This window comes from Talpa occidentalis, unplaced genomic scaffold (genome assembly GCF_014898055.3).
Source record: "Talpa occidentalis isolate TD23 unplaced genomic scaffold, MPIMG_talOcc4v2.1 talOcc4.5, whole genome shotgun sequence".
NCBI lineage: Eukaryota > Metazoa > Chordata > Mammalia > Eulipotyphla > Talpidae > Talpa > Talpa occidentalis.
In genome coordinates, this window is record NW_023604861.1 from 108637016 (window position 1) to 108664086 (window position 27071).

General features: G+C 34.6%; 1 protein-coding gene across 26 annotated transcripts in view; it reads left to right on the top strand.

The window, feature by feature from the left end:
- Positions 1-27071, top strand: part of NRXN1 (neurexin 1) — a 1022285-nt gene that overhangs the window by 730650 nt on the left and 264564 nt on the right. For all 26 annotated transcript variants that reach the window (XM_054687713.1, XM_054687714.1, XM_054687712.1 and 23 more), the window contains one exon: positions 1098-1279. In XM_054687713.1, coding sequence (XP_054543688.1) covers positions 1098-1279 — 182 coding nt within the window. The remainder of the gene's footprint in view (positions 1-1097; positions 1280-27071) is intronic.

Below are 27071 nucleotides of genomic sequence, written 5' to 3' on the forward strand. Positions count from 1 at the left end.
TTCCTTATATTAATATGCACACACATTTTAAGTATGCAATGAGTATCTTGTTGAAAAACTCACTGTCCTATGTAAATTGTATTCTAAGGTCTATTCCTAAAATAATAAATATTAATAATTATGTGTTCCCCTTTAGTGTGGAGAGATAATGTTTATAAGATAAATGAGATAATTTTTACCTGTCTCATACCAATTCTGACTGAAAGAATTCACTTTATTTTAGTCAATGTGATTGATGCCAGTGTTCAATGTTTAGTGAAATAATGTTCATCATTGCATTGATGATGGTTAGTAAACATTTTTTGGAACAAATTTCTTTTAAAGTAGGATGGATAATTTTATGATATTGAAGTAAAATTTGAAGACTTACCAAAAGAGGCCATGACATTATTCTTAATTCTTGAAGACAAGCATTCACAATGGGGAAAAAATGGATCTTTTTATGATGCTGGATAGTTTGACAGCTACTAGATGTTGCTTGTTAAATAAGACCTGACTTCTATGGGTGGGATCTATTATCTGTATTTTCTTGACATGACTACTGGAGCTTATGGCTGTTCATCCATTAGTTATCATCTGTCATATGTGAATAAACCCTTCCCCTATAAAAGTTGATTTGTAGAGTATTTGTTGTGATTTACTTCACTGTGCTGTATGGCCCTGTCACATCTCCATGCAACTCTTGTTTCAAAAACAAGTTGATATATGTTTCTTCTCCTTTTGGAAATAATCCAAAGACAATGTTTCCTACTAAAGAATTACTTAAAACTGGTAGAAAAAAATAATACCCCATTACAATCCATGTTCATTCAACTCAGTGGAAAAGGAAGTAATCTCCTGTTTGTTCTGAAATACCTGCTGGTAAATTTAATGAATATATTAAAAGTTAAGCTGCCTAGATATTTCTTTTCCTTTAAAAAACTCTGCATTCTTCTTTAGCATGCTTGATTGAAATTTGTTATTTGCTTTGTCATATTTTTTTTTGCCATAGTGTAAAGTTAATACTTCAATCTATCAACATAACACATATAAGAAATATGGGCTGGGTATGTTTGGACTAATTGTTTTTTTTTTTTGTTGTTGTTTTTGTTTTTCAGCTGGGACAACATATATCTTTAGCAAAGGTGGTGGACAAATCACGTATAAGTGGCCTCCTAATGACCGGCCAAGTACACGAGCAGACAGACTGGCCATAGGGTTTAGCACTGTTCAGAAAGAAGCTGTACTGGTGAGAGTGGACAGTTCTTCTGGCCTGGGTGACTACTTAGAACTGCATATAGTAAGTACTATTGAAATAATACTCAGTTTTTACTTTTTACTGTTAGTTTGTTTCTAAGTAGCTTATAAGTCTGCCTTTGGAAGTTTCTTTCCATTGCAACCATAAATATAATTATACTGGAGGTAGTAAGATTGTGTACCTATTGTTGTTGTTAGGTGTATCCTTAAATGAAACATTTTTCTTTTAAGTGTGAATTCCTTTCAATTCTCACAAAATTGTTTGTATTTTTTAATGTGTTTTTAGTGACTCTAGGCAGCTTTGCAAATTAATAAAATAAGTTACTGCCCGGTAGATATTATTCCTTCTGGCTGGAAGTAGTGGTTTACAAAACTGATGACACCAAACATCTGTATCCATTGTCCATATTTCTTTTCTCACCCAAGAAAAGAATTATCTGAATTTCATGCAATGGAAGGAAGAAAGGAAACTTTAAGGAATTTTGAGAACATGAAAGAAAATGGCCAAAGATTGTTGCTATGTGGTCATGCTCATTTTGATACCTAAATGTCAAGGAAATACCAGGAATTCTTGCCTTTTAAATACTGGAACCATTCTTTGTTCTCTGAGTTCTAAGCTTCCCACAAGAATTTGGTCAGCACATAGTAAGTGGCAAATAATAGTTCATGAATGAAAAGTGTGTTTACCATTTAAAGTTGCTATAACTGACTAGTATAGTATGGGAATTTTTCCCTATCTTCTGAAAATCTCTTTTCTGAAAGATTCCATAAGCATCTGAAACTCTAGACCCCCTTTTTATTTTTGAGGTATAGTTTATATCTCTAGTCTCAATCAGGTAAATGTGTTTTGTTTTGTTTCTATCTCTGTAAGTGTTCCCTTTATACCAGCATGTATGTCTCACAGGACTTTTGATTAGATCAACATGGTGGTTTCTATTGGAGACTGGCCTTCAGGTTTTCATACTGAAAAGATTAGGAAATCACCAGTCACCAAAATGCAGTATCTTAATTCTCAAAGTTTTATTAACTTATTTCCTTAATCTTAGTTTCTCTTTAGACTTCTAGAATATCCAATAAGCTTAGTAGGACTTTGCATTGACCACAAGAGTTGACTTTACTGCTTATCTTGGAAAAAAAAAATACACCTCAGCACAACCATTATTGAACTGTTGTAAATTTTCAATTCAAAATGTAGTTGTCAAAATGGAAACCCTGAGAAAGTAATTTCAGCTGCCTTTCAGCAAATATCTAACAGTCAAAATTGAAAGCATCTGAATTTTTATGTCATTATAAATAAATAATCAGTTGAGATAAACTTGACTAGTACAATAAAGAATCTTGTTGTTTAGAGTAATCTGAGCTTTCTAAATGTATTTGCCCTGTTCTGATTTAAGAGCCTTGCTACTTTAGGAATAAAAAAGGGCATTTCCTCTTGAAAGAAATTACTTATTGATCTATAACCAATTACACATTTACCCGGAGAAAAGGTTCTACAATGATCACTTTGAAATTATAAGGGGCCATGTTATTGAATTACTCAAACCACTGTTGTTTATTTTATGGTCTGGTCAAAGGGTTTTAGCCTACAAGAAAGGGTATTTGTTTCAAATTCTAATCAAATGTGGACTTATGGTCCTTTTATAAGCAAAAGATTAACTTTCTAGATGTCCATACCAGCTCAGTACCTCCTAAGTCTCCTTTACTGGTCATGAATTTCTGATAGCTGTTTTATTAGAGTCTCCTCCTTTCTGGATCTCCTGTCTTGGTCTTGACTAGTGATTCACTTTGGATTTAGTACTTCTCTCTCTATATCTTCCTGTTTAGATTTGATATATCAAACTGCTTGATTCCAGAGGCTGTCCTTGTTTGGGAAATAGGAAGTAGACACTGGTTGCTTAGGCATACCAAGTACTACTATTGGTCAGCATTGTGCACTACTATGTCAACTCCTAGGACACAGATTAAGCCCTGATCTGTAGAAAAAGTGTTCTATCAACCTACCTTTATCCCCATTGCTTAAAAGCAGTAATAAGTCATTAGTGACTCATAAGTTGCTTTTATGGAGATGCTATTCATTTCTGTGTTTTAAACATGCAATCAATATTAAATTAAGGCTAGTGACGTCCTTGTAACTATTGAAGAGAAGAGGAAGAGAAGTTATGTATTAAAAAAAAGGGGGGAGAAAAAGAGTGGGACAGAGAAAATAATGAGGAGGAGGATGAAGCAAGGGAGGGAGAAAGGAGAAAAGGAAAATCTTTAGGAACTAGAATTGGTGCTCACAGGTGTTAGACACAGAGGTGTTCTTAATAATACTTACCTTTGAGAATATTCAAAGACTGTTTTATCAAATCATTTGTGTACCTTTGAGTACACCTGATTTTTCCAAATAATTTGAAAACATAAATGGAAAATGAGATTTGTAGAATTATGGATTACCACAGTTGTTTGATTTATGAATATAACTGACTTTAAAATTAAATTGACTGCTATCATAAATCATATGTTTTATTTATAAAAGTTAGAAACTTCAGTTATCCATTAAACTATCAGGAAAATTTATGTAAACCTTCAAAGTCAGCCAAGTATTAACTATGTACTGATCTTTACATTAAAAAGATCATATTTCTTCCCTTAATTGACAGTTATCCAATAAGCTGAAAAGTTGACTCTTACATTAAAAGGTGCCCCAGTCTTGCAGAAATGTATAATGCCATTTCAATTAGATAACCTTTAAATTCTGATTGGCATGTAATTTCAATAAGGTTATGAATATTTGACATATCATATCATCCGATTTTATCAGAATGTTTATGTTAGACTTTACTAGAAAATATAATCATATTTAAATTTTGACTAACTCTACACTGAAAAATAAAACAACTTGGAATCAAGTGTTTTTGACTCAGATGACCTAGTTTTTATAGATGGGCTTATTTTGATCATACTAATATTAATGCTTTTCACTGTTAATCTCATGTCATATACTATTGTTACTAAAATTTCTAAGGTTTTTGGAGGGGAAGAAGGGAAGATTAAAAACATGAAGTGAGGAACAGTTAATTAGCAGACTGCCTAGCAATAAGTGTTTAAGAAATGTTTTCTGAAGTAATAACTGAATTCATGAATGATATATTGAAAATATTATGGTTAAGGTCATTTATAGCCTCTCTGGTCTTCAATAGTCAATGTTAAGTAATACATGCAGTTTATTTTCTACATTACACTGAGAAAGTCATCTAACTTCTTGCTATAATACAGAAAAAGTGTTGTCATTGCTATGCAGTTGCTATAGTATTGAAAAGTTGTGTAATTCTATTGATACTGTTTTCAGAATACATAAGGTATTTGGTTGTTTAAAGAAAGTCTATGAGAATTTTTGCCTCATGATTATTTCTTCTTAATAATTATCTTATTAATTGTAACTCACTTTTATTATGAAGTATTACCTATCATTTGATAACATTATTTCCAAATAGGGGTAAACTTTTTCTCGGGAGAGTATATAATTTATGCTAATGATGATAACTAAGAAGAAAAATAATATAGAAATGTGGTTTTGATAATTTATTTTAGTAAAAGTAATTAGCCAGTCCATCGATATTTTTTTGAGCAACTATATGATATGACCCAGATATATGTTAGACTCTGTGGAAACAAAAATATGTGAGTTTATCCCTTAGTACTCAGTATGTGTTTTTAAGATGAATGAATGAACAGCTAGCTGGGCTCCTTGGGAAACAAACTAAATTACAGTAAGTAGACTTTATCCCAAAGTGACTTCTGCTTCTGTTATTTCACAATCTTGGTATATCACCATTTCTACCTCTTTTAATTCTTTCTTATCTGTATAGTAGAACAGAGACATGTGGTAGGTTTTTAAGATAAAATATACAAAGAACAGACTCATAAGCTGTAAAGTATTGTATATATTAAAATTAGATATGTTGGGCCTCCTTGGTGGTGCAACCAGTTAAGATGCAACCTATGAAGCTGTCCGCGGTCTCTGTGGCATGAGTTCGATCCCTGGCCAGGTAGCTTCTCACATGGCACAGCAGACCTCTCCTGGCTTGCCCGCTGCTCCCCTCAGCAGTGTACTTCTGTTGATCTGCCTGTTCTGCTCCCCACTCTGTCTCTGGTCAGTCCTCTCACCCCCCACACCTCTGGCCTGTGCCACAGCTCTTATATGCATAAATAAATGAATCTTAAAAAAAATTAGATATGTTGTGGATTAATCAATACTGAATAAAATAATTTCTACAATCAATAAGCAAAATTTAAATTGATATAAAATTTATTATTCAAAATTTTATAGATGTCACTCTAGGGAAAACATCTTTTATAAATTAGTCTGGTAACATTTATTAGAGATTACTTTAACCTTCTTTGACTTACAGAGAAAGTCACTGTAAATGTGTGCTAACTCACTGCCATTAATATTAACATGTGCATTGGTTCTAACAAGAGGAAATGTGTAGAAGATGGAGGAAAGGTTGAGTGAAGACTGTTCTTTGAAATTCTTTGATCTTGGGAGCATGAAAGAGCATTACAAATTTGATTAGTGAATTGTTATACATATTTGCCTTAAGTGTTTCTCCTTTGTACTTTGCTGGCCTGGAAGACTTATTTTTCAGACCAAGCTCTTAATTGATTTTGATTTAGAAATACACCTTTTGATCAGCAGTTTTAATATAGATTAGAAGCATTGTGTATTTACCGCATATATTATGTGTCCTAAAATAACTTATCAATATTGCCAAATCTTTCTCATCTTTTTTTGCTTCACTACATTTTACACTACTTATCTTATTGCTCTATTAAAGTTAAAATAAAACAATGTCAGGAATTATAATGTACACATACCTTTATCAGCAATGTAAAACCCAGTTATTCTCTCAGACTTTTCTTGAATTTGAAGTAAAGTCCAGCTGAAATGTTTTGTTCAATCAATGGAGTCACCTCTTTTAAGTTTGTGTTTGCCATGTAATATTTATTTATTTATTTTAAACAATTTTTTTAATTTTTTTTATAGAGGCATGTTTTATTTATTTTATTTGTTTGTTTGTTTTGTTTATACATGCACTGGGTACAGTCAGAAGCGCGGGAGGGTGAGAGAACTCACCAGAGCCAGAGCGGGGAGCAGAGCAGGCAGAAGGAGATAAGTACACTGCTGAGGGGAGCAGCGGGCGGCAGGAGAGGTCTGCGCGCCATGTGGGACCCTCCTCCAGTGGCCGGGGAGCAGCCTGGGATCGAACTGGCACCTCAGAGGCCGCGGGCAGCTTCGCAACCCAGCGCTCAACCGCTGCACCACCGGGGAGGCCCTATTTAAAACAATTTTTAATGATTTATTTATTGATTTATGCAAGCACCAGGTACAGTCACAAGCACAGGAGGGTGAGAGAATTCACCAGAGCCAGAGTGGGGAACAGAACAGGCAGATTGACAAAATACACTGCTGAGGGGAGCAGCGGGCACTGGCAGGAGAGGTCTGCCACACCATGTGTGACCCTCGCCAGCGGCCGGGGATTGAACCGGCACTGCAGAGGCTGCGGGCAGCTTCGCAGCCGAGCACTCAACCGTTGCACCACCAGGGGAGGCCCCACATAATATTTAAATTCAATCCTGTAAGACATTAATCGCTAGCTATTTGATTTGATTTTGTTTCCCTGTTTCTGGAGTAGATTGGCGAACATGTAATCTGTTTGACTAGAATTTTAAAATAAATACTAAAATAATGTCTTTTTACCATGTGTTCTAAAATTCTTGTCCAAGCTTTTAAGGTATGAAGGATGCAAATTATCTTTGGAGAAAAATGGGAGAAGTGATGGCCATATTTTTGTTGGCTTACATGCTATCCAGATATGTCGAAAGTTTCTGTTGGGGGGAAGGTTGGGATCAAGTCTGTCAGTACAAAGTCCTCTCAGTGTTTTCTCATTGATAATTCAATTCCTCATTTTCTAACTTACTCATCATCACCTTTGGTGCATCAGTCAATCTCTGAATTTATTCAATAATTTTGTAGAATTATCCCCTTCTGTGAAATTCTATCACTATGAAATTTTATAAAAGAGAAAACAACTATTAAGTACCTTCTTACTTCATGTACTTAACACACCTTGGTTATTTTTTTTAAAGATTTATTTATTTATTTATGCATACAAGAACTGGGGTACAGTCCAGAAGTGGGGAGTGGTGAGAGGATTCACTAGAGACAGAGTGGGAGCAGAACACGCAGCTACTGAAGTGCGCTGCTGAGGGGAGCAGTGGGTGAGATAGGTCTGCTGTGCCATGTGGGTTAGCTCCCTGACTGGGGATTGAACTTGAACTCGTGCTGAGTGGCTGCAAATAGCTTCATAGTGCTGAAACTTAACCCCTTGTGCCACTTGGTTATATTTTTGCGTCTATTCTGAATACTTTCCAGTACAGTTTATATGCTCTTTGAGGTTTATTTGCACAACTGCTTCTTTATTTCCATCATCCCTGTGTTTAAGCACACTGGTGCCACCCACATACGTACAGGTGAAGACACATTCTATGTCCAATATTTAATGTTCTCTTAATTCTGATCTTAATATCCCCCTTCCTAATTTTTTACAATTAGTTTGGGGGATTCATGCTGAGTAAGAAGTCATTTGTACACTGATCAGCAAAGCTCCTTTCATTGCACAAAAAAAAAAAAAAAAAAAAAAAGAATGAAAATCAAGCAAAAGGCATGATTGTTAAAAAATGCAAACTTCATAGCAAACAGGTCAGCCAGAGACCAGGAAACAAGATGAAAGTGACACTTTGGCATTGGAGTCCTATTAAAACTAATGGTGGGCCATTCAGGATAGGAGCAGTTCATTTAAACAAAAGAAGGAAATGATTTAAGTAAATATACTAGGGGCCATTCTAGTTAATAGTACACATAAGTAATCCACACCTTAAACTAGAAGCAAAGGATTAGAGATAATTGTTTCTAGATCTGAGAAAGTTGTTTTGGTGAAAGCATAAACATTTTTAGAGCTGTGAAATGCAATTTGTCTTGATTTCAGCCACTTACTTTAGGAGGTCTTATACTAGGCCTTGGAATTGTTAAGTCAACAAGGTAGAGGAGACCTCTACCCTCCTAGAGACCAGATGGATAAAGCAGTTTAACCTCTCTGCCAATAAAGCATAGACCTGGAAGAACATGTTGCAATTAGGCTTCAGAGAAGACACTGTAATGGTGGGCTGTTCCTATCAAGAACCATACTTCTTGAACTTATCCCTTAGAGTATTATGGACCCAACAAAGAGTAAAAAAGATAAGATTGATAGCCCAAAAAAAAGGCCCTTGTTGAAAGATAACATTTTATGTGATTATTAGGGTTTTGGGATCTGTGAAAGTAAGTTAATCTTTTATCCATAGAATTGTACTCTGAATTTAAGAGAGCGAATGCAAATTTCTCACACCTAAATACACATGTCCAGTCCTGACTTTTCCTCTGAACATGTCCCTTTTTCCCCCAAGTATTTACTCTGTATCTCATCTGGATGTCCTATAGGCATCTCAAACTTACTACATTAAAAACTGAACTCTTCATCCCAACCACATATCCATCTATACAATTATTATACAATTAGTCACAGTAAAACAGGAAAAACCAATCTCATTAATGCTAATGCATTTTATTTAACTCAGTATATACAAAGTTTTACCATTTTAACATATAATCAATATAAATTTTACTGCTTTACATATTGTCATACTAATATTTTGGTTTCCAATGTTTATTTTACACTTACAACACCTTTCAATTCAGAATCTGAATTTCCATTAGTAAAAGTAGATTCATGTATCTGAATTATTGTCAAGATACTTAAAAGTTTTTCATCATTGAATCAAATATTAATTTTAATTTTTAATCTAATTTACAGCTAAATAAATGTTCACTTCCTCAGTTCCAATAGCCAGATTTCAAATGCTCAATGTGTGGCTAGTGGCTAAGGTACTGAACAGCATTTATCTGCTTTCTTTGCATTCCATTAGGCACAGTTTAATGACCTCTTCTCAACCAATTGCAGTAACCTCCTAACTAATCTTTCTGCTTCTGATCCATTTCCTTTCTAATCTATTGCTGAATGAACACCAGAATAATTGTTGTGAAATAAAAACTTGGTTATTTCAATCCCTGGTTTTAAATGTGTCATGACAGAGATTCTCAAACTCTTTTAGTAAGAAACACATTTGATTGATAATAATGGTTCACCTCCATGAAAAATTTCACTCACTCCTTAGTGGAAAACAAAATAAAACAAAACTTGAAGCATAGGCCCTGACACTCTACCAGTAACTCTACATTTCTACCACTGCTTTGAAAAAGTGAGTCTCAACTCCTACCTGCTTACAAGCTTGGTTAGACATGGGCATGGACAATGCCTGGCTCTCAATTGGGCCTCTCCATAATATACTGTAAATATTTTTTCCAATGTTAATTTAATGCTGGGCAACAGGAAGTGTCAGAGGGCAAGGACTTTGATCTATTTTTGTGTATCTTTGTATTTTTTTAGTCCAGTTTGAGCCTGGAATTTAGCAATTGATTAGTAAACATTGAAATAATCATTTGATAATTTGTGCCTTTGAAAATAAACTAGTCAGTGCTGCTCTGGCCAAGAGTATTGTCTCCTTCAAATGTTAATTAATTAATTAATTAATTTTAAGATCTATTTATTTATTTATTTATTTATTTATTTATACAAGCACTGGGTACAGTCAGAAGCGCGGGAGGGTGAGAGAATTCACCAGAGCCAGAGCGGGGAACAGAACAGGCAGACTGATGAAATACACTGCTGAGGGGAGCAGCAGGTACGGCAGGAGAGGTTTGCATGCCATGTGGGACCCTCACTGGCAGCCGGGGATCAAACCTGCACTGCAGAGGCTGCAGGCAGCTTCGCAGCCCAGCGCTCAACTGCTGCGCCACCAGGGGAGGCCCAGATGTTAATTTATTTTTAATTTGTTAGGAGTGAGTTAAAGATGCAAATCAGAGCTAACCACTAGCGTGTTTCTAATTTATTGGGTTGTTGGAAAAGTCATGACGTATTTCCTGTTTTTCAAGCAAAAACCTGTCATGACTTTTCTGCCACCCCAATGTTTGTTACCTTTTCCTGGTTTAGAATTTTGAGGTAAACTGGTAAACTATACCTTAACCTTTGCTGTTGGAGAACCACTGGCCTACATTGCAAAGAGTCCAAAAGCCAAACTTCTTAGCTAGGTCTAACATGCAAAATGTGTACTTATATTCCAGCTTCACCTCTAGCTACTCCCCATTCTAACTCACACCTATTCTCTCTTTATCACATGCTTTTAACAAACCTTTTTTCCCTGCAATTACCTTTGAAAGCACTCAAAATACAGAGTCAGTGAGGCCTGGCTTTTGACCTCAAGCCATCTTACAATTTGGTGGATAAATTTCACTCTAGTGGCACATTAGACAAAAAACAGGCATGGCTGGTATTTCAAACCCTCATGCTACAAAAGTATAAATAAAGGTCTTAAACCATGAGAAGGTTATTTAAGGTAACTTATATAAAAGCCACCAAAAATCTCATAACTGTTCTGAGTTAGAATATGCTATCCCATCCAACACTGGAAAAGGCCCTACAAGTAAAAAAAAAAAAAAAAAAAGTTATCTTCATTAGTTAATTAATAAAATTGTATAAGTTGGGGCCTCCCTGGTTGTGCAGTGGGTTGAGCGCAGTGCTATGAAGCTATCCATAGCCTCTGCAGTGTGGGTTCGATTCCCGGCTGGCCAAAGAGCTACCCACATAACACAGTAGACCTCTCCTTTCTCACCCACTGCTCCCCTCAGCAGTGTTTCGTTCTGTTTGCCTGTTCTGCATCCCGCTCTGTATCTGGTTAATTCTGTCACCCTCCCTTACCTCTGGCCAATACCCCAGTTCTTGTATAAATAAATAAATCTTTAAAAAAATAGTTTAAGTAAAGGCATGATTTGAACTTATTCAGACACCTAACCCCATGTGCTTAACCTCTGTCCCTTATGTTTGTGGAGCAGGTAGAAAACAGAATGCAGCCCCTCATCAGGCCAAACATGACAACTCTGACTTTTGTCTGCTTAATGTAATTTTATAAAGTCAAACAATGCCAGCAGTTAGCTTAACATATATAATACAAATTACTGAGCATGCCAGATATCAGCTACATACACCATTTTCTCTTGTTAAATAAACAGAAAAAGTTATCTGATTGACTAGTTACCTCACACAATTTGTAGTTAGCTTTTACAATTAGTTTGATTTTTAAGTTTACACACTTTTGTAAGTATTTAAGGATATCCACAATTTTAAAGGCAGAGAAACACAAATTTTCAAAAAATATTTCTATCAATGAAATGGCAAAAAACAAAAAATAGATCTCCAAAGTGTCTTTGTTCATGCTTATTTCTCTCTGAAGTAATTCTACCTCCTCCTACTCCTATCTGTCTTCCTCTCCTTCCTAGTCTGCTGTAATTTTATTCATTTTAAAGGTGTAGATCATATATTTCATATATTTGTGAAGCCTTCTTTGGTCCCCTAGGACAAAACTAATCACATCCTTCTTGGTGCTATCATAGCTCTTTGTTCTTAATTCTATTATGTTACTTACCATGGTCATAGCTATTGTGGTATGTGTCCTTTTAGCCCATTAAATTGTGACCTTTTCAAGGTTATTGACTGTGTACTGTGTATCTTTATATCTCTGTATTTTCAGACACTAGCATAGTGCTTACTAATACATAATAAATGTTTATTGATGGAGGGTTGTGTTTGTGAGTGAATGGAGGCCTTCTTTTGGGCTTGTAAACTTCCTTCCCTTCCTGCTAGTAGTTTTCCATCATAGTGCAGGAGCTCACAAGACAAACACTCTCTCAGGAGCAGGGGATGAGGTAGACTCCCAAAGGATAATGGTGAAAGCTGGTGACAGTCTCCTGGGATTCCCCATTTACTACCTATGGAGTCTTCACAATAAGGCCTTGAGGCCCTGATCCCGGGACCTGTCATGAAATGGACTCATTATCCACATTGTATTTTCCCAGGGAAGGAACACTTCTCTGATGTCAAGACATTGATCAGCTCCACTTCTGTGTTCAAATAACCCAGGTCACTTCCCTCAGATCTGGTCTAGGTGTGTATTATCTGCCGTCTGTATTATTTGGGGGTACTTATATAAAAATATTTGTTATATGTTCCCCTGCATTGTGACATGGTGAGAAAAGATGAATCCAATTGGAAAATGAAAAAAAAAAAAAGCAAAAAAAAATACCAGAAACAAAAGAAAAACCTCCTCTGGTAATTAACAGTAATTGATTAGGGTTGTGGAGGATAATCAACTTCCACTACCCTACAATTTGTCCTTTTTTTTAATTCTCCTGCTATTCTTATCTCAGACACTTGCTTAAATGACAGAGGTGAAATTTATTCTCCATTTGTCAAAAGGTTTTTTTAATGACTTTAATTAATATATATTAAATGCTTGAAGGTTCTAACAGTTAATTATCATAGGTAGGGTTAAATTATCCCTGTGAAATCATGCTTACCCTGTTTATTCAGTTAGGAAGAAGAATAACTAAACAATACTATTTAGCCTGTATTGAGTATTTACTATGACCAAACACTAAGCATTTTGCATAAATATTATATTTTATTTAATATTCATAATACTCCATTGAAATGTGGATTATTACCTAAAATTTATAGGTGGCAAATTGTATTTGCAAATTATTGACCCAAATCAAGTAACTAGTGACTATGCCTGAATTTGAACCAGTTCTATTTCACTTCAAGGCCCTCTCATTCTGTTGTGGAAAGAAAATTTCAGGCTAGGGCCTCCCTGGTGGCTCAGGCGGTTGAGCGCTGCACTGTGAAGCTGTCTGCAGCCTCTGTAGCGCGGGTTCGATCCCGGCCGGCTGCAGAGAAACCCACATGGTGAAGCAGACCTCTCCTGTCTTGCCCATTGCTCCCCTCAGCATTGTATTTCATTAGTCTGCCTGTTCTGTTTCCCACTCTGTCTCTGGTGAATCTTCTTACCCTCCCGCACATCTGGCCTGTACCCTGGTTCTTGTATAAATAAATAAAAAAAAAATTAAAAAAAAGAAAATTTCAGGCTAGGCAGCTACTTTTGAAAATGATTGTACAATCCAAATTACAGATCCTAAGTCACAGCAGTTTTACAGTATATTACAATAAGGGATTCCCTTAAGCATGGGAACTGCTAGAATTACCTGTCCCTCATCATGGATGCACTCAATAAAAATGGCTCGCCATGACATAGCACTTGATATTCTGTAGCTATTTTCCTTTAATGGGTGGAATTACAGGTGTCATTGCTATTTTTTGAGTTGTGCCTAAATGTGAGGCTAAGCTAATATGGCCACAAGAGTAAAAGCCTGATGTGGAAATGAATATAAAAATAACCTGCAATGTTCTGGAAACTGACTTGACTGGCATCATTCAGCCTTTCCCCAGATTCTAAAGCTAAAGCATAAAGCCTAGACAGCTTGACCTACTTTTCTGTCTTTTTTTTTTTTTTTAAACCAAAGGCAGGTAGAGTCTCTGTGTACCTCAGCATGTAAATGAGGAGGGGCAGGGAGGAAGGGAATTTGACTATGCTTTTATCTCTTGCTGATTGGACATCTTCCCTGAACACAGAAGTGTTCAGAGAAAGTGTGTCATCCTCTTCATTACTTGCAATTAGCTGTAAAAACTGAGCTTTGGGGGCTTTGTATCCCACAGTGTATCAGCACAGAAATAAGGTTGAAATTTTAGCAGTAATATGTGGAGTAAGGTCAGACAGCATGCCATGTGTGTTTCAGAACTGAGTTCATTTGATCTTTAAAGGACAGGCATTGCAAAGAAAATTCACATAGTAGGAAAAAAATCCTCCTCCCAATGCCTGTTAACCAGTGGTTATTTGTAAATGGGATTGTAAAGGATGTTAGATATATAAAATGGCTAGAGATTTTTTTGGCAGTAGACATTGCAGCACAGATATTGTTCATTATTATGTAAGGAACATAATGTAACCATCAGCTTCATAACAAACCAACATTTCAGTGAAGTTTCTCCACAGTAAACTGTATTTCTATTGTTCATCTACTCTTGTTTTTATTTACTGGCTTTTGCTTTTGCTTTTTATTCTTTTGTCTAGACATAAACTGGATTCAATAGATTAGTGATGCATATAATTGAGTCTGCAGGACCAATAATATTTTATGATAGGCTGGGCTATTCAGAGGGAGTTGAATTTTATTTATTGTCCTGTGTCTCTCTTTTCCAGGAAAAAAAATATATTTTTAATAAATTTCATTTTCTTAGATCATAAATTACTTTTTGAAAAATTTGAATAGTTCAATGATGAGAATAAAAAGTAAGAGCTGCCTGTAAAATAACAACATTTTTACTATGATATCTAAAAATCTAATTTTGAATTTTACTCAAAACATATACATATCTTTTGTATATATGTGTAAATTATGTTTATATATGCAGACACACCTGAACATTATTTAAAAAGGCAAAATTTTGTATGATACCTACTATTCTCAATTTTATTCTTATTTAATATATTTTGAACAATTTTCCATTCCAGAACATGTAATCTGATATTAACTTATATTATTCTATTATATGCATGCATTATAATTTATCAAACCATTCCCTAATAATGGATGTTTAAAATTGTTTCAGGAGGTATAGTATTACAAAAATATTGTTTGAATCTTATAAAAATATCATTGCACCTATGTGAAATTATTTTTCTTGGAGGGGGAGGTAGATAAATTTCTATAAGTGGAACAACTGTATTTATTCAGAGTTGCCCTAACAATCACCGACTGTTGAACATGCCCAGCAGCAAGTATATAAGAATGTCACAAACTGGGACATTTTATTATAAAGACAAACTGGCTTCATTATTTCTTAAGACACTGAGGTTTACGAAATGATTTGCCTTTCTGCCCTCTTTCTGTATGTTTACATTTCAACAATTGCAATGGCTTAGTGGTATTTCTAAACACCCTTTAATTTCAGTCACAACTTTTCTATTATTCTGACAGTAATCACAGAATAGCAATGGTCTGAGAAAACTGGATAACAAGTTCATGAATCACGTGAATCTTTAGGACAATGGCAGCTGCACAGTTTTCTGGGAAGTCAGGCAGCCGAGAGGTCAGTGTCCCAGTGGGAGGCAGTACTACTTTCAAAGTCTGTCTCCATGTTCTTCACCTTCTGCATACTCCATAATTCTTAATTTTTCCCCTAGTCACTTCTTATTTTGATCATGCTATCATCAGGACTTGTGCAACAGCAGTGGTACGTGACAGGCTTTTAAATATATTAATATTGTCAACATTATTGTGGTTAATCTTAATATAACAAACAGTAACAACAGATGTTGCTGCTATTGCGTGTTTAGTAAGGCATAGATGTCTTAGCTCTTGATAGCCCATTTACACAGAGTTCTTGAGCTTGGAGAGTGGATTACATCAAGAGACTAGCTCATATGTCGTGTGGCATTTGATAATGGCTAAGATTAAATTGAAAGGAAGTAAGATGTTCAGAAGGGAATAAAAAGATGTTGCAATTTCAGTTTTTCTCATACTGCATGTGGTTATTTACTTTAGTCTTATTGCATCCATTGGGAGCTAAATCACAGCTGATAGAACCACATGTAGGATTCAAGAACATTTTGGTTTGCTTGCCAGTTTTTTAATTAGTGAATGGGCATAATTTAAACATATAAAGATGTAACTGAAATTACAATTTTTCTTAGAACTTTTAAAGTTGCTTTCATATAGACTGAGTTTTACTAATGGAAGGTAACATTAAAACATGCACTGTAGAGTTTAATAGGCACTAAGAATATTTGATAATGCCACGGCTGTCTGTATCATATTCTCTAACATATTTAATAGCTGAACAGATGCATCTTGCTTTGGTAACACATGGTACTGAGCAGCAGGGAGTCCCATTTGACAAGTCAGTTTTTATTTTATTTCTTTATCCTAAAACCTTCTCTAATAATCCCAGATTTCAGTGTGTTTTGATTTGTTAGGCAGTAAGTAGATAAGAGAGATTCTGTTCTCTCCTGTTCATTTCTAACAGGTTGTTTGGCTTCAAGATACAAAACCCGTGAGATTCTAAAATAAAATAACTGGGTGAGATTGAGTAAGACATATGACACGCATTGCTACAAAACAATAAAATGCAGATATATAATACAAAAAGGGTAAAGGACCTTTTTCAAGGAAGTTTCTGCAATGTATTGTGTAGTAACATCAGAGTAATAAGAAAATTTTAGTGACCAGACTCTCAGCACGTATTCGTTATTTGGCTATCAGGTTTTTTAATGGAGATGGCTGTGTGTACATCTTCTAGTTGCCGTATAACTAGCAATAGCTCGTTTCAGCAGAGATGCCCAGGAGAAATTGGGGTTGTTTGGCATTGCACGATTTGCTCCCCGTGGAACAAATCTTTGGAGCTTTCCATGAGCTATTTTCCAATCCTTTAATTGCTTGTGTCTGGAAAAAAAAATACCTGATATACATTTTAAAGCTAAAATAAGATGACTGTCTAGCTAATGTATTTTGAGATTCACAGAAAGATGTGAAATTGATAATGGGCCATTTGCAATGAGTTTTACCAAAGATCCTATATAGCTATATTGAAAATTTCAGATATGGTTTTTGTGGAAAGGAAATTATACTAACCTGGAATGGAAAATCTGAAAAGGTTTGGTTCATATCTTGTGGACTGTTGTAATAGTTATTTGGATAACGCAAAACGCTATTCTTTGAGGTGTTCTGCATCTTTTTCTGACCCTCTTATTTATAGCAGGGTATACTTGACCATCATCAATAGAACCTGTTTAATTGCTTCTGGTGTTTGTCCTTTTCTCATTCCTTATTATGCACATCCTAATTTTGCCCAAACAATTCTCACTAATTTGGTGAATTCAGAGATGTACTCTAGGTATATACAACTGAGTTACCAAAAAGATGATGTGATCCATTCCCCCCAACTCCATCTTCTCTGTTGTGATGGTGAGCCTCAGGATCTATGCTGTGGAGTTGGGCTGATTGTGCTTTCTATTTGTGTGACTCTTAATTCACTCTATTTCCTAACCCATGGAACTGAAAAGCTGGTATATCTTTTAAGTGAGACAATAGGATAAGAGATTTGCCAAGGCCTGATATAACCTTATTTTCCCAATTTATACTAAGTATATAGGTACCTCTTTAATCATTATTTCATGCTTGATTGGGTTGTTGGATAAAATAAGTTAATGAACCCCTGAATACATGCAACCTTTTTATCAATTAAAGTAGATGACAAATTATTTTTGGTAAAATTCTTATATTCTGGTTAAAAGTTCTTATTTCCAAGCCCAGATGGACAGTTTTATGTACTAATCTGATTGTTATTCTCCCCATAGAAATGTTACTTAGGGAGTTGATATTTGAAGTAGTGGAACTATGTTGATAACATACAGATATAGGATAATGACCGAACATGTTATATCCTCTTTAAGAATTTCTAGTTATTTAGATAGCAGACAGCCAGATGTAACTATTTTCTTTTAAGATTTTTTTTTAATCTATGCATACAAGAGCTGGGGTACAGGTCGGAGATGCAGGGAGTGAGAGGATTCACCAGAGACAGAGTGGGGAACAGAACAGGCAGATTGATTGAAATACACTGCTGGTGGGAGGAGCAGGCAAGACAGGAGAGATCTGCTTTGCCATGTGGGTTGTTCCCTGGCCAGCTGGAGATCAAACTTGTGCTGCAGAGGCTGCAGATTGCTTCATAGTGTGGTGCTTAACCCCTTGCTCCACCAGGGAGGCCCCAGATACAATTATTTGTTCTTTTTATGTCTGAAAAGATGGACTTAAGCTCATTGAATATATTAAAAGCAGGTCACTGTATTTTCATGTCTAAATGGATCTTTGAAACATGGTAATTAGTCACTGGGAGGAATAAAACCTGTAGCCACTAGAATTTTCTGTATTCCGAACATTACCATGAAGTTAATATCCTAAGTCATTGGCAATGGAGAAGAAAAACATTTAAAAGCTGTTAGTATGTCTCTCTTAAACTTTTTTTTTTTTTAAAAAAGGAGTAAAATTGCATATCTATGGAAAGGGCATCCTTGCATACTCTGATTTGCATATATAAAATGGGAATCTACAGACTTTTAAATGTTACTCAGTACAAAGTTGAAACTTTCAGATCTCTGATAAGTTTCAGGATCTGGAATGGCAGTTTACTAAGTTTACTTTTAAACAAAGGCTTGCTGAAGGTTTAGATTCTGTCTTTATTTTAATTTTTTTAAGATTTATTTATGCATATAAGAGCTGGAGTACAGGCCAGAGATGCAGAGGGGGTGAGAGGATTCACCAGAGACAGAGGGGGAACAGAACAGGCAGACTGACCGAAATGCACTGCTGAGGGGAGCAGTGAGCGAGACAGGAGAGGCCTGCCTCGCCATGTGGGTTGCTGTTGTCCAGCCAGGTATGGTACTCGGGTTGCAGAGGCTGAGGATTGCTTCATAGTGTGATGCTTAACCCCTTGCACTACCAGGGAGGCCCCTAGATTCTGTCTTTAGACTCCAAGATAAATGCTTTTCTATCCTAAACTTTGGGTCAGATGAGGCTCTAATTATTGTAGTTGAATATGAAGCATGTGAAGAGCTTTGGAATCTAAGAGGGTGGTGGAGGGTGTGTGATAGAGAAGAAGGTACTGAACCTTAAAGAAAATGCAATCTAGTCTTCAGAGTAGGGTTATGGCTATTGTTCCTTTGTGAGCAAATCATTCAAATTTGACAGCAATGATGGGGTCAACTAGATCTTTCCAGTAGGATATTTAGATCTAATAGACTTCCAGTTCCCATAGGAGATATGGAGTCTTTCAATCATTCATGAATCATTTCTTGCATATTAAATTGCACAGAATCTTGTTTCTTGGGTTATAGATATGGGTATTGCATATGCTTCAATAAAATATAAAGAATAGTAAAGACAGACATTTAAAAATAATTCTAAAATTATGTAATAAAGACAGTAATGGAAGCAAAGAACTTAGAGCATAAGGAACGATTTGTGAATTTTGCTTTGGTGTGACAGAGGCGCCTTTACCAAGGAGGTGGTAAAGATATGTGTGGGTGAAGAATCTGTTAAACGCAGTAAACAAAGGGGATACTTAGGAATAGCATAAGCTAAAGTTAGATATAGGTGTTGTGTTTTATTAATTATGTCCCCCTAAATAGACCAGAATAATGATCAGAAAATACTTGCTGAATGAATAGTTAAAAAGAATTTATCCAATGTTTTTTCAATAATAGCTTAAACTGAGAGAAAAGGAGCAAAATGGTTTTAACAAGCATGCAAGTTGTGATACAATAGAGAGACAAAAAGAAACATCCTAAAGCTTTACTGTAAATTGTTTTCAGAATAACACTCCCAGTGTACAATTTGCAAAGATGACCTTCAACCAGGCATTCTGGTGACAAAGGGCTGCACAGTCCCACAGGGTGCAGTATTCCATACTCCCCTAGGGTGTGGAGTCTTTGGGTACCCTGTATAATTAATGTTGTCCTTCTCTTCAGTCATTTCTGAAAGATCCAAATTGAGAGGTGAGCCCTTTTTATAGAAGGGTTTTGTATAATTACATGCTTAGATAAAGAATTATAAAACAAGTAATTATAGATTCAGCCAGATAAATGGTCATATGATTTTAGGTATTTTTCCATTCTTTGGGTTTTTTGTTTGTTTGTTTGTTTGCTTGTTTCCCCCACTCACTTGGCTGCTCAGCTAATTCAGTGGGATAGGTAACTAACAAAAACTAAGACATGGAATCATGCCTAATATTTTCCCATTGTTCTGGGATGCACATTGAAAACGCTGTTCATAGGTGATTTTTTAGAGATGTGATTGAGTATAATATTTGCTTTAAGAACACTGTGTTCTTAAAATCACCAAAATTATTCAGTGAGAGATCTTTGTTGTGGTGGTCATAATCAAAGATTTGAAGAAAAATTGTGAAAAAATATGACCATATTGGGAAATATTGCTTATGCTATATCTGTTTTGTTAGAATAACACTCTGATCTTTTTGTAATTAGCATATTAATCTGCACTAGTACCTGACCCAGGTGTTCTACTAGGATTGCCAGAAACATGACAAGGTCATTGCTTTTGACCCTGCAAAACATTTCTAAGGAGCTGTTTTTAGCCACATCTTGTGGAGGCTGCCAACATATAAAATAGGTTCAGTCATAGTTTTGTCTTTACTCTCTAAAAATAATAATGCTATTTCACAACATACTCTGTGTAATTTAGGCTTGTGGTTATTTTGGATTTGAATTCTATGCTTTGAGGATGCCAGGTACATGCTTGGAATTACCCCCCAGTCTGAAATCCACTCTTTAAAATTATGTAAACCTAGTGCCATTTATCATTAAAACTTACACTCCATATGTAGAAAATTAATGTGGCAGTTTTGTTGTTCCCGAAGGCTGTGACTTCCTGAACTCCATACAGCACTCTGGTTTTTTTTTGTGTTTATTTTTTAATGGCTTGGAAACTGAAAGTTAAAAATGAGAATTTGTTTTTGGAGTGTGTCAGCCTCAGTTCATTTACATTTAAAACAATTGTACATCTTGCAGAATCTTTCCATTGGTATCCTAAAAAATAAAACAGTGATTCAAATAGATTCATAATTAGGTTTTCCAATTCTCATTTGTAAACTGTTCACAATACAGCTTCAAGCCTAGAAATAGAATCTCCTAATGTAACTTCAAAATCAAGTTTTAAGTCAGACTACCTTTCCTATACCATGTTGCTGTTTAAGTGGAACATCTAGTTTGACTAAAAAGCAATCAATATTAAAATGTTTATAAACAATAAAATAGTAATATCTAGGCACTATTTATGAACTCATACCAATTTGAAACAGACATTTTTTGCCTGACACTATCTTCTCTTTGATTCTACTCCCTCCATTTTTTGCACTAAGTAGCATATTTACTTCCTTTATATATTTATACAATTAGTCTGTGAAATGGCATTTCTATTTCTGCTAATTTATCAGAAGATGTTGCTTTTTAAAAGTTATAAAATATGATTAAGCTATTGAAATGACAAATTTTTGCAGACTTCAGTTTAATGTCCTTTTAACTGTCCTATTTCTATAACTTGTTTCCAAAGAAAGGCTGTTGTTTGCAATTGCTATTAGCACCTAAATCACCTGAATATTATTCTGGGGAAACAGAGTAATTATACCTATTACATGCTTGTTAAAATTTTCTTTAGAGAATTCACTTTGCATGAGGCCTTGTGGTTGGTCGAACTATGGATACATGCTGTTTAACTGATGAGCTGGCAAACATAATTGCCTGCTAAGCAGAAGTTTGACTATATAATAAGAATCCCTTAATTCAGATTGTTTTGATTCCTACTACAATTATAATTGGTTAGTGGATTTCTTATTTTATGTATCATTTTATAGTTCATAATATTTTACATGTAATCATTAAATCCAAAAGATACAGAGAAAGTAGTTTTTATTGTACATGTTTCATGAATAGGGAAACAAAGGGCCTAATGAGGTTAAAAGATGTGATAATAATCACTAAATAATAATCAGAATTTAGGTCTTATAATTTCAATCCAATGACTGTTCCATGACAATTTCATTTATAAATTGTTTACACCAAATACTATTTGGTTGAGACTATCTTAATTACAGGGAGTTGTGATATTCATATTTACATGTTAACATATTTTGGATTCATCTGATCTTGAATAAACACATTTGAACCATAACAATTGTCCTTTATTTGTTATAGTCTCTATTTTAAAAATATAACACAATAATATAGCAAGGATGTAAAATTTTTGGCTTTCAGAAAACCTTATGATAACCTTTTTTAAAAAAAATGCAAGAGTAGAAAGAGGTTAGCATTTCTATTAAGATAGGGAAAAGGGAGTGGCATTGGGATACAAGTAGAAGGTAAAGAGACAATAATGCCATTGTAAGAAAAAAAGAGAACACTCTTTAGAAAAAATAATTCTAACACTTGGGAGAATATAGAAATGTAATTACATAAATGAAGTATTATCTGCAATGAGTTTCACAAGAGTTACAGCCACCTGACTCATTTCTGTGATTTGTAGAATTCGGGTAATGCTCCAAATCAATGACCTGCCTATATTAAAGTGAGCTGAGTGCTAGCTGTGCTAGATATTTCATTTCACCTTGCATCAGTTTATGAAATCAGGTTAATAATACTTGCCTATTTACCTGACAGAATTATTCTGAAGATCAAATAAAACAGAGGATGTGAATGTATTTTGAAATATTGAAAGCATCACAGTGTGACATGAAGCTATATGGTTTTGAAATAGCATGCAAAAAAGCAGTTTTATTATAGTCAGACTTTGTGAAAATATACTCACTATACAATATGTTATGACTTTTTCATGAAGTCTAGAGAAATATTCTTAAGAAACTGTTTAAGAAAAAATCAGAAGAATTAAACTTTTATATATAATAACTGGCAGTGCCAGGGATATATACTTAGCTCAAACTATCTTAAAATCCTATTTTATAATTAGGTATTTTTACTTTCTAAGCCTGCTGAAATTCTTATTAATATTGTTGCTCTCGCTTACATTAGTCATGTTGACAAAAACAACAATCTTTTCCAAGGCAAATGCAATACAAATATTTTTTGCATTTGTATTGTGTTTGTATTTGCATTAAAGGCTGAAAGTATAAAAGAAGAGAGAGTTACAGGTTGGGTTGGAAAGGGCTGAAAAAATTTCATCTTAGAGAAATGTCAATGTATCTCTTATTTATGCCTCTTGAAAAGATAAAGACTTATGGATTTTCATTTAAGGACAATAACTATTCAAGAATTGCTGTACTTGTGATAAAACAATTCTAGTTTTTCCTAAAAGGGATCTATTATTTTCCTTGCTGATGAAAATTAGCCAATACTTTCATTGAAAGTTAAAAGATATTGAAATTTAATTTGTGAATGACATGGGGATTAGAATCATGGTCTATGTCTTAGCACCCCAAACTAGAATGAATGTCACACCCAAGAACATCAGATTGACAGCTGTAGAAATAAAGGCCCATATTTGAGTATAAAACAAAATAAACAACAAACAAATAAACTTTACATCTTAGTAATCAGCATAAAATTAATATAGGTTAGTAGTGTGATGATTCTCCCAAGTAAAACTAATCAATTTGAGAATCTATTAATTTTTAGACAGAAAAATTAGATGAATTTCTGTGACCTATACTAATCCCTCTGCTGGAGTTTTATATATTTTATTTGTCATTATTTCTAAGTGGATTATCTTCAGAGCAGAACAAGGAGATAATGGGAAAAAATTTGTGAAGTTAAATTGTAGAATCATCAAAGAAGCTGCAAGGAATCAGTATTCTTGTTTAGGGGCCCCATAGGAGAGAACTTGAACCAGTAGACAACAGCTGAAGGTGACATTATAGTTAATTGAAGAAATTAGTTGAAGAAATTTCTAAGGATCATAGTGGTTTACAGATGGAATCAAATACCCAAGATATAGTGTGTACTACAAATACCCTTTGTAGGGAGTCTGGAAGGATTAAAGCATTAGTTAGCTGACTGAAGTAACGGACCTCCAAACTCATTAAATTTTTCATTAAAATTTTATATTGAATAATTAAATTGATTATAACAGAAGTTGACAAGCTGTAATAACATACACATTTAAAATTATGGAGAATGAAATTTGCCATTGTTGTTTTAGAAACCAATACATAAATATTCACCATAACTTTTCCTGTCTTCTTATAGTCTCAGTCATATAACTTTTATGCATTCATTTAATTTATTCACTTAGTAAAATGTAAATGTTCAACGAATGTGGAACAAATACAGAGCACAAAGTATTATTAGAATTCAAGCTTCATGAGGGAGAAACTTTTTGAAAATTTTTGTCTGGGCCTCCCCTGTTGGCGCAGCAGTTGAGCACTGGGTTGCGAGGCTTCCCGCAGCCTCTGCAGCGCCAGTTTGATCCCCAGCCACTGGAGAGGGTCCCACCAAAAAAAAAAAAAAAAAAAAAAGAAAATTTTTGTCTGTCTTGCTAATTTCTGTATCCATAGCACCCAAAACAGTGCCTGAATTAGTACATATATGTAGATGTAGATATAGATATAGAAATGGGAGTGGAGTAATATATATGTAATTAACAAAGATACAATAATCCAATAATATATTTACAGATACTAAGATTCTGAAAGTTAAAGGCTTTTCCCCATCACAGTATCAGAGAAATGCACTGTTACAAATCACTGTTCCCAAATCAGACACCCTTGGTCCTACCTCAGCCATTTAGCTGCTCTTTCTCCAGGTAGATGCTTGGGCTCTCAAGTGTATGTAATACTGTTCTGTTGCCAAAATGGCAACAACCAACTCCTTTGTGGCATCATATCCATGTTAATATCTATTAATCTTTATAAAGACAGAACATCTTTTAGGGGAATCAGCAACTGGGAAGCCATTTCAAAGCCATTATTTTTATTACCGTTTTTCATAAGGGTTTCTCAAACTCAAGTCAGTAGGCTCATTCTTGTGGTCTGGAAATGCATGGCTTAGGTCCACTCTTCTATCATACGATCACTACTAACATTAAATACAATCAGCTAATCTCTGACTGATTTTTTGGAGATACCGTTTCATATTTTGCTTACATATGACCTCTGAGTATAAGTCTGTTATGCAGCAAGCTGAAAGGGATGATGTGGCCAGAGTCTCATCCTACCCCCTACTTCTTTTCCAGATTATTTAAGTGATATATTTTTGTTTGCTAATAATACTCCACTTAAGAAATTGTAGGTGTCCTATATCACCCTAATTTTTTTCCAAATGTATATGTGTGCACACACACACACTCACACACACAGCAAAATTTGCCATTATTCAATTACCATTTATTGAGAACCTCAGTTTCAGCACATTGTCTTGGGTTAGGTATAAAATAGAAATCTGCATAGAAAAAAAAGTGCTTTCCTAAGAATTATGTTTAGAATCGCACACAGGCATTTAAAATTAGTTGTCTGGCTAAAGGTGAATAGCAGTGAAATACTTGAAATAATCTTTGGAATAAAAATGTTAATGAATAATCTTATCTAGGCCCAACTTACTTCTTTACAAATGCAAAGTGTATTTTGATCACCACTTTGAAACTTCTGTTCTTGTTGATTTTCTACTTTGCTTATAGTTTCTCTGAGATTTATAGTGAGGTTAATAGTATGAGTTAAAACTTAAAAATATATAGATTATTTAAAACTTTTTTTTTTTTTAATTAAAAGTTTCGGTTCTGGGAAAATGTGCTCAGTGCTCATTGAATCCCAAGCTTGTAAATTAGATCCTGTGGGGACAATATAAGGGACAGGAAACTTTAATAATGAATATAGAGTGGATTCAATTTGCCAACAAGCAAAAATTTAGTGTAGTTCTTAAGATGTATCAGACTTTTATATTGATTTGCTTCTATGAATGAGCAAAAGGAAATGTAGGATTTACAAGCAATGCAATAACAGCATATTCCTGAAATGGTCAAGTATTTTTATTAAATGAATGAAAAACAAAAAGTGCCTTCTTTCCCCACTCATTCTTAATGATATGAAATTATTACACATCAAATTAAGACTGGTAACTGACTAAGAAATTTGGTATTTAGTAATCAGGGTAAGAAATGTTATATTTATAATTGGCTCCTCAGAAATTTGCCTACAGGAAAATGTACCGTAGGATGCTCTGAGTAATTTGTAAACTTTAACCTTCACTATGCTGTCATTTCATTGTGTATTTAGTACATGATAATAGTTTCATTAGAGTTTACAAATGTAAAAGTTTTTATAGATTATAAATATATATGAAAAAAGATATTCATTACTATACAGTTGCCACATTCCTTTTTCTATATATTAGACATCAGACATACTATATTTTTCATTATTTTCTAATATGGAAATTATAAATTTTATAATTCAGATTACTGCTCTGTTGATATAGAAGTTTAATCATCTTTTTGGTGCTATCACTATTTTTATGTTAAGTACAGTTGATTGATCATTAAATGATATTTTGCTTTCTAATTCCCATGTTTTGTCACCTTTAGAAGGATATACTCTGAACAAGAAATCAAGCTTTATATAACATCTGAATGTGTGTGTGTTTGTGTGTGTGTGTGTGTGTGTGTGTGTGTGTGTGTGTGTTCACAGAAACTGACCACCCCTCTGGGAGAGAGGTTTTTTAGTTGGTTCTTATGGTTAGTTTAGAGGCCTATTTTCATAAGGTCTTGGAGGGAACTTCTATAACTAATTTTCTTCCAAAATGATCAAATAAATTTGCTATATTCAAATTTTACTGTCAGAAAGCACATAGAGGTATGAATAGTGATAATTATTCATAAGTTTTCTTAATAGCATTAACTTATTTATCAGTGCTTTAATTTTTTAAAAACAATTATTTTATTTATTTGTGCATACAAGAACTAGGATCCAGGCCAGAGTTGTGGGGTTGGAGTAAGAGGATTCACCAGAGACATTGGAGAACAGAACATACAGATCTACTCTCTGTTGAGGGGAGCAGTGGGTTAGCACCCTGGCCAGGGATGGAACTCATGCCACAGTTGGTGATAGCTTAATAGTGCTGAGATTTTAACCCCTGCACTACCAGGGAGGCCCAGTGCAGTGATTTTGTCGTTTGAAAATTTCTAATAACTGCCCATTACTTGGGCTTGATTAAGCCACTTGAATAATACG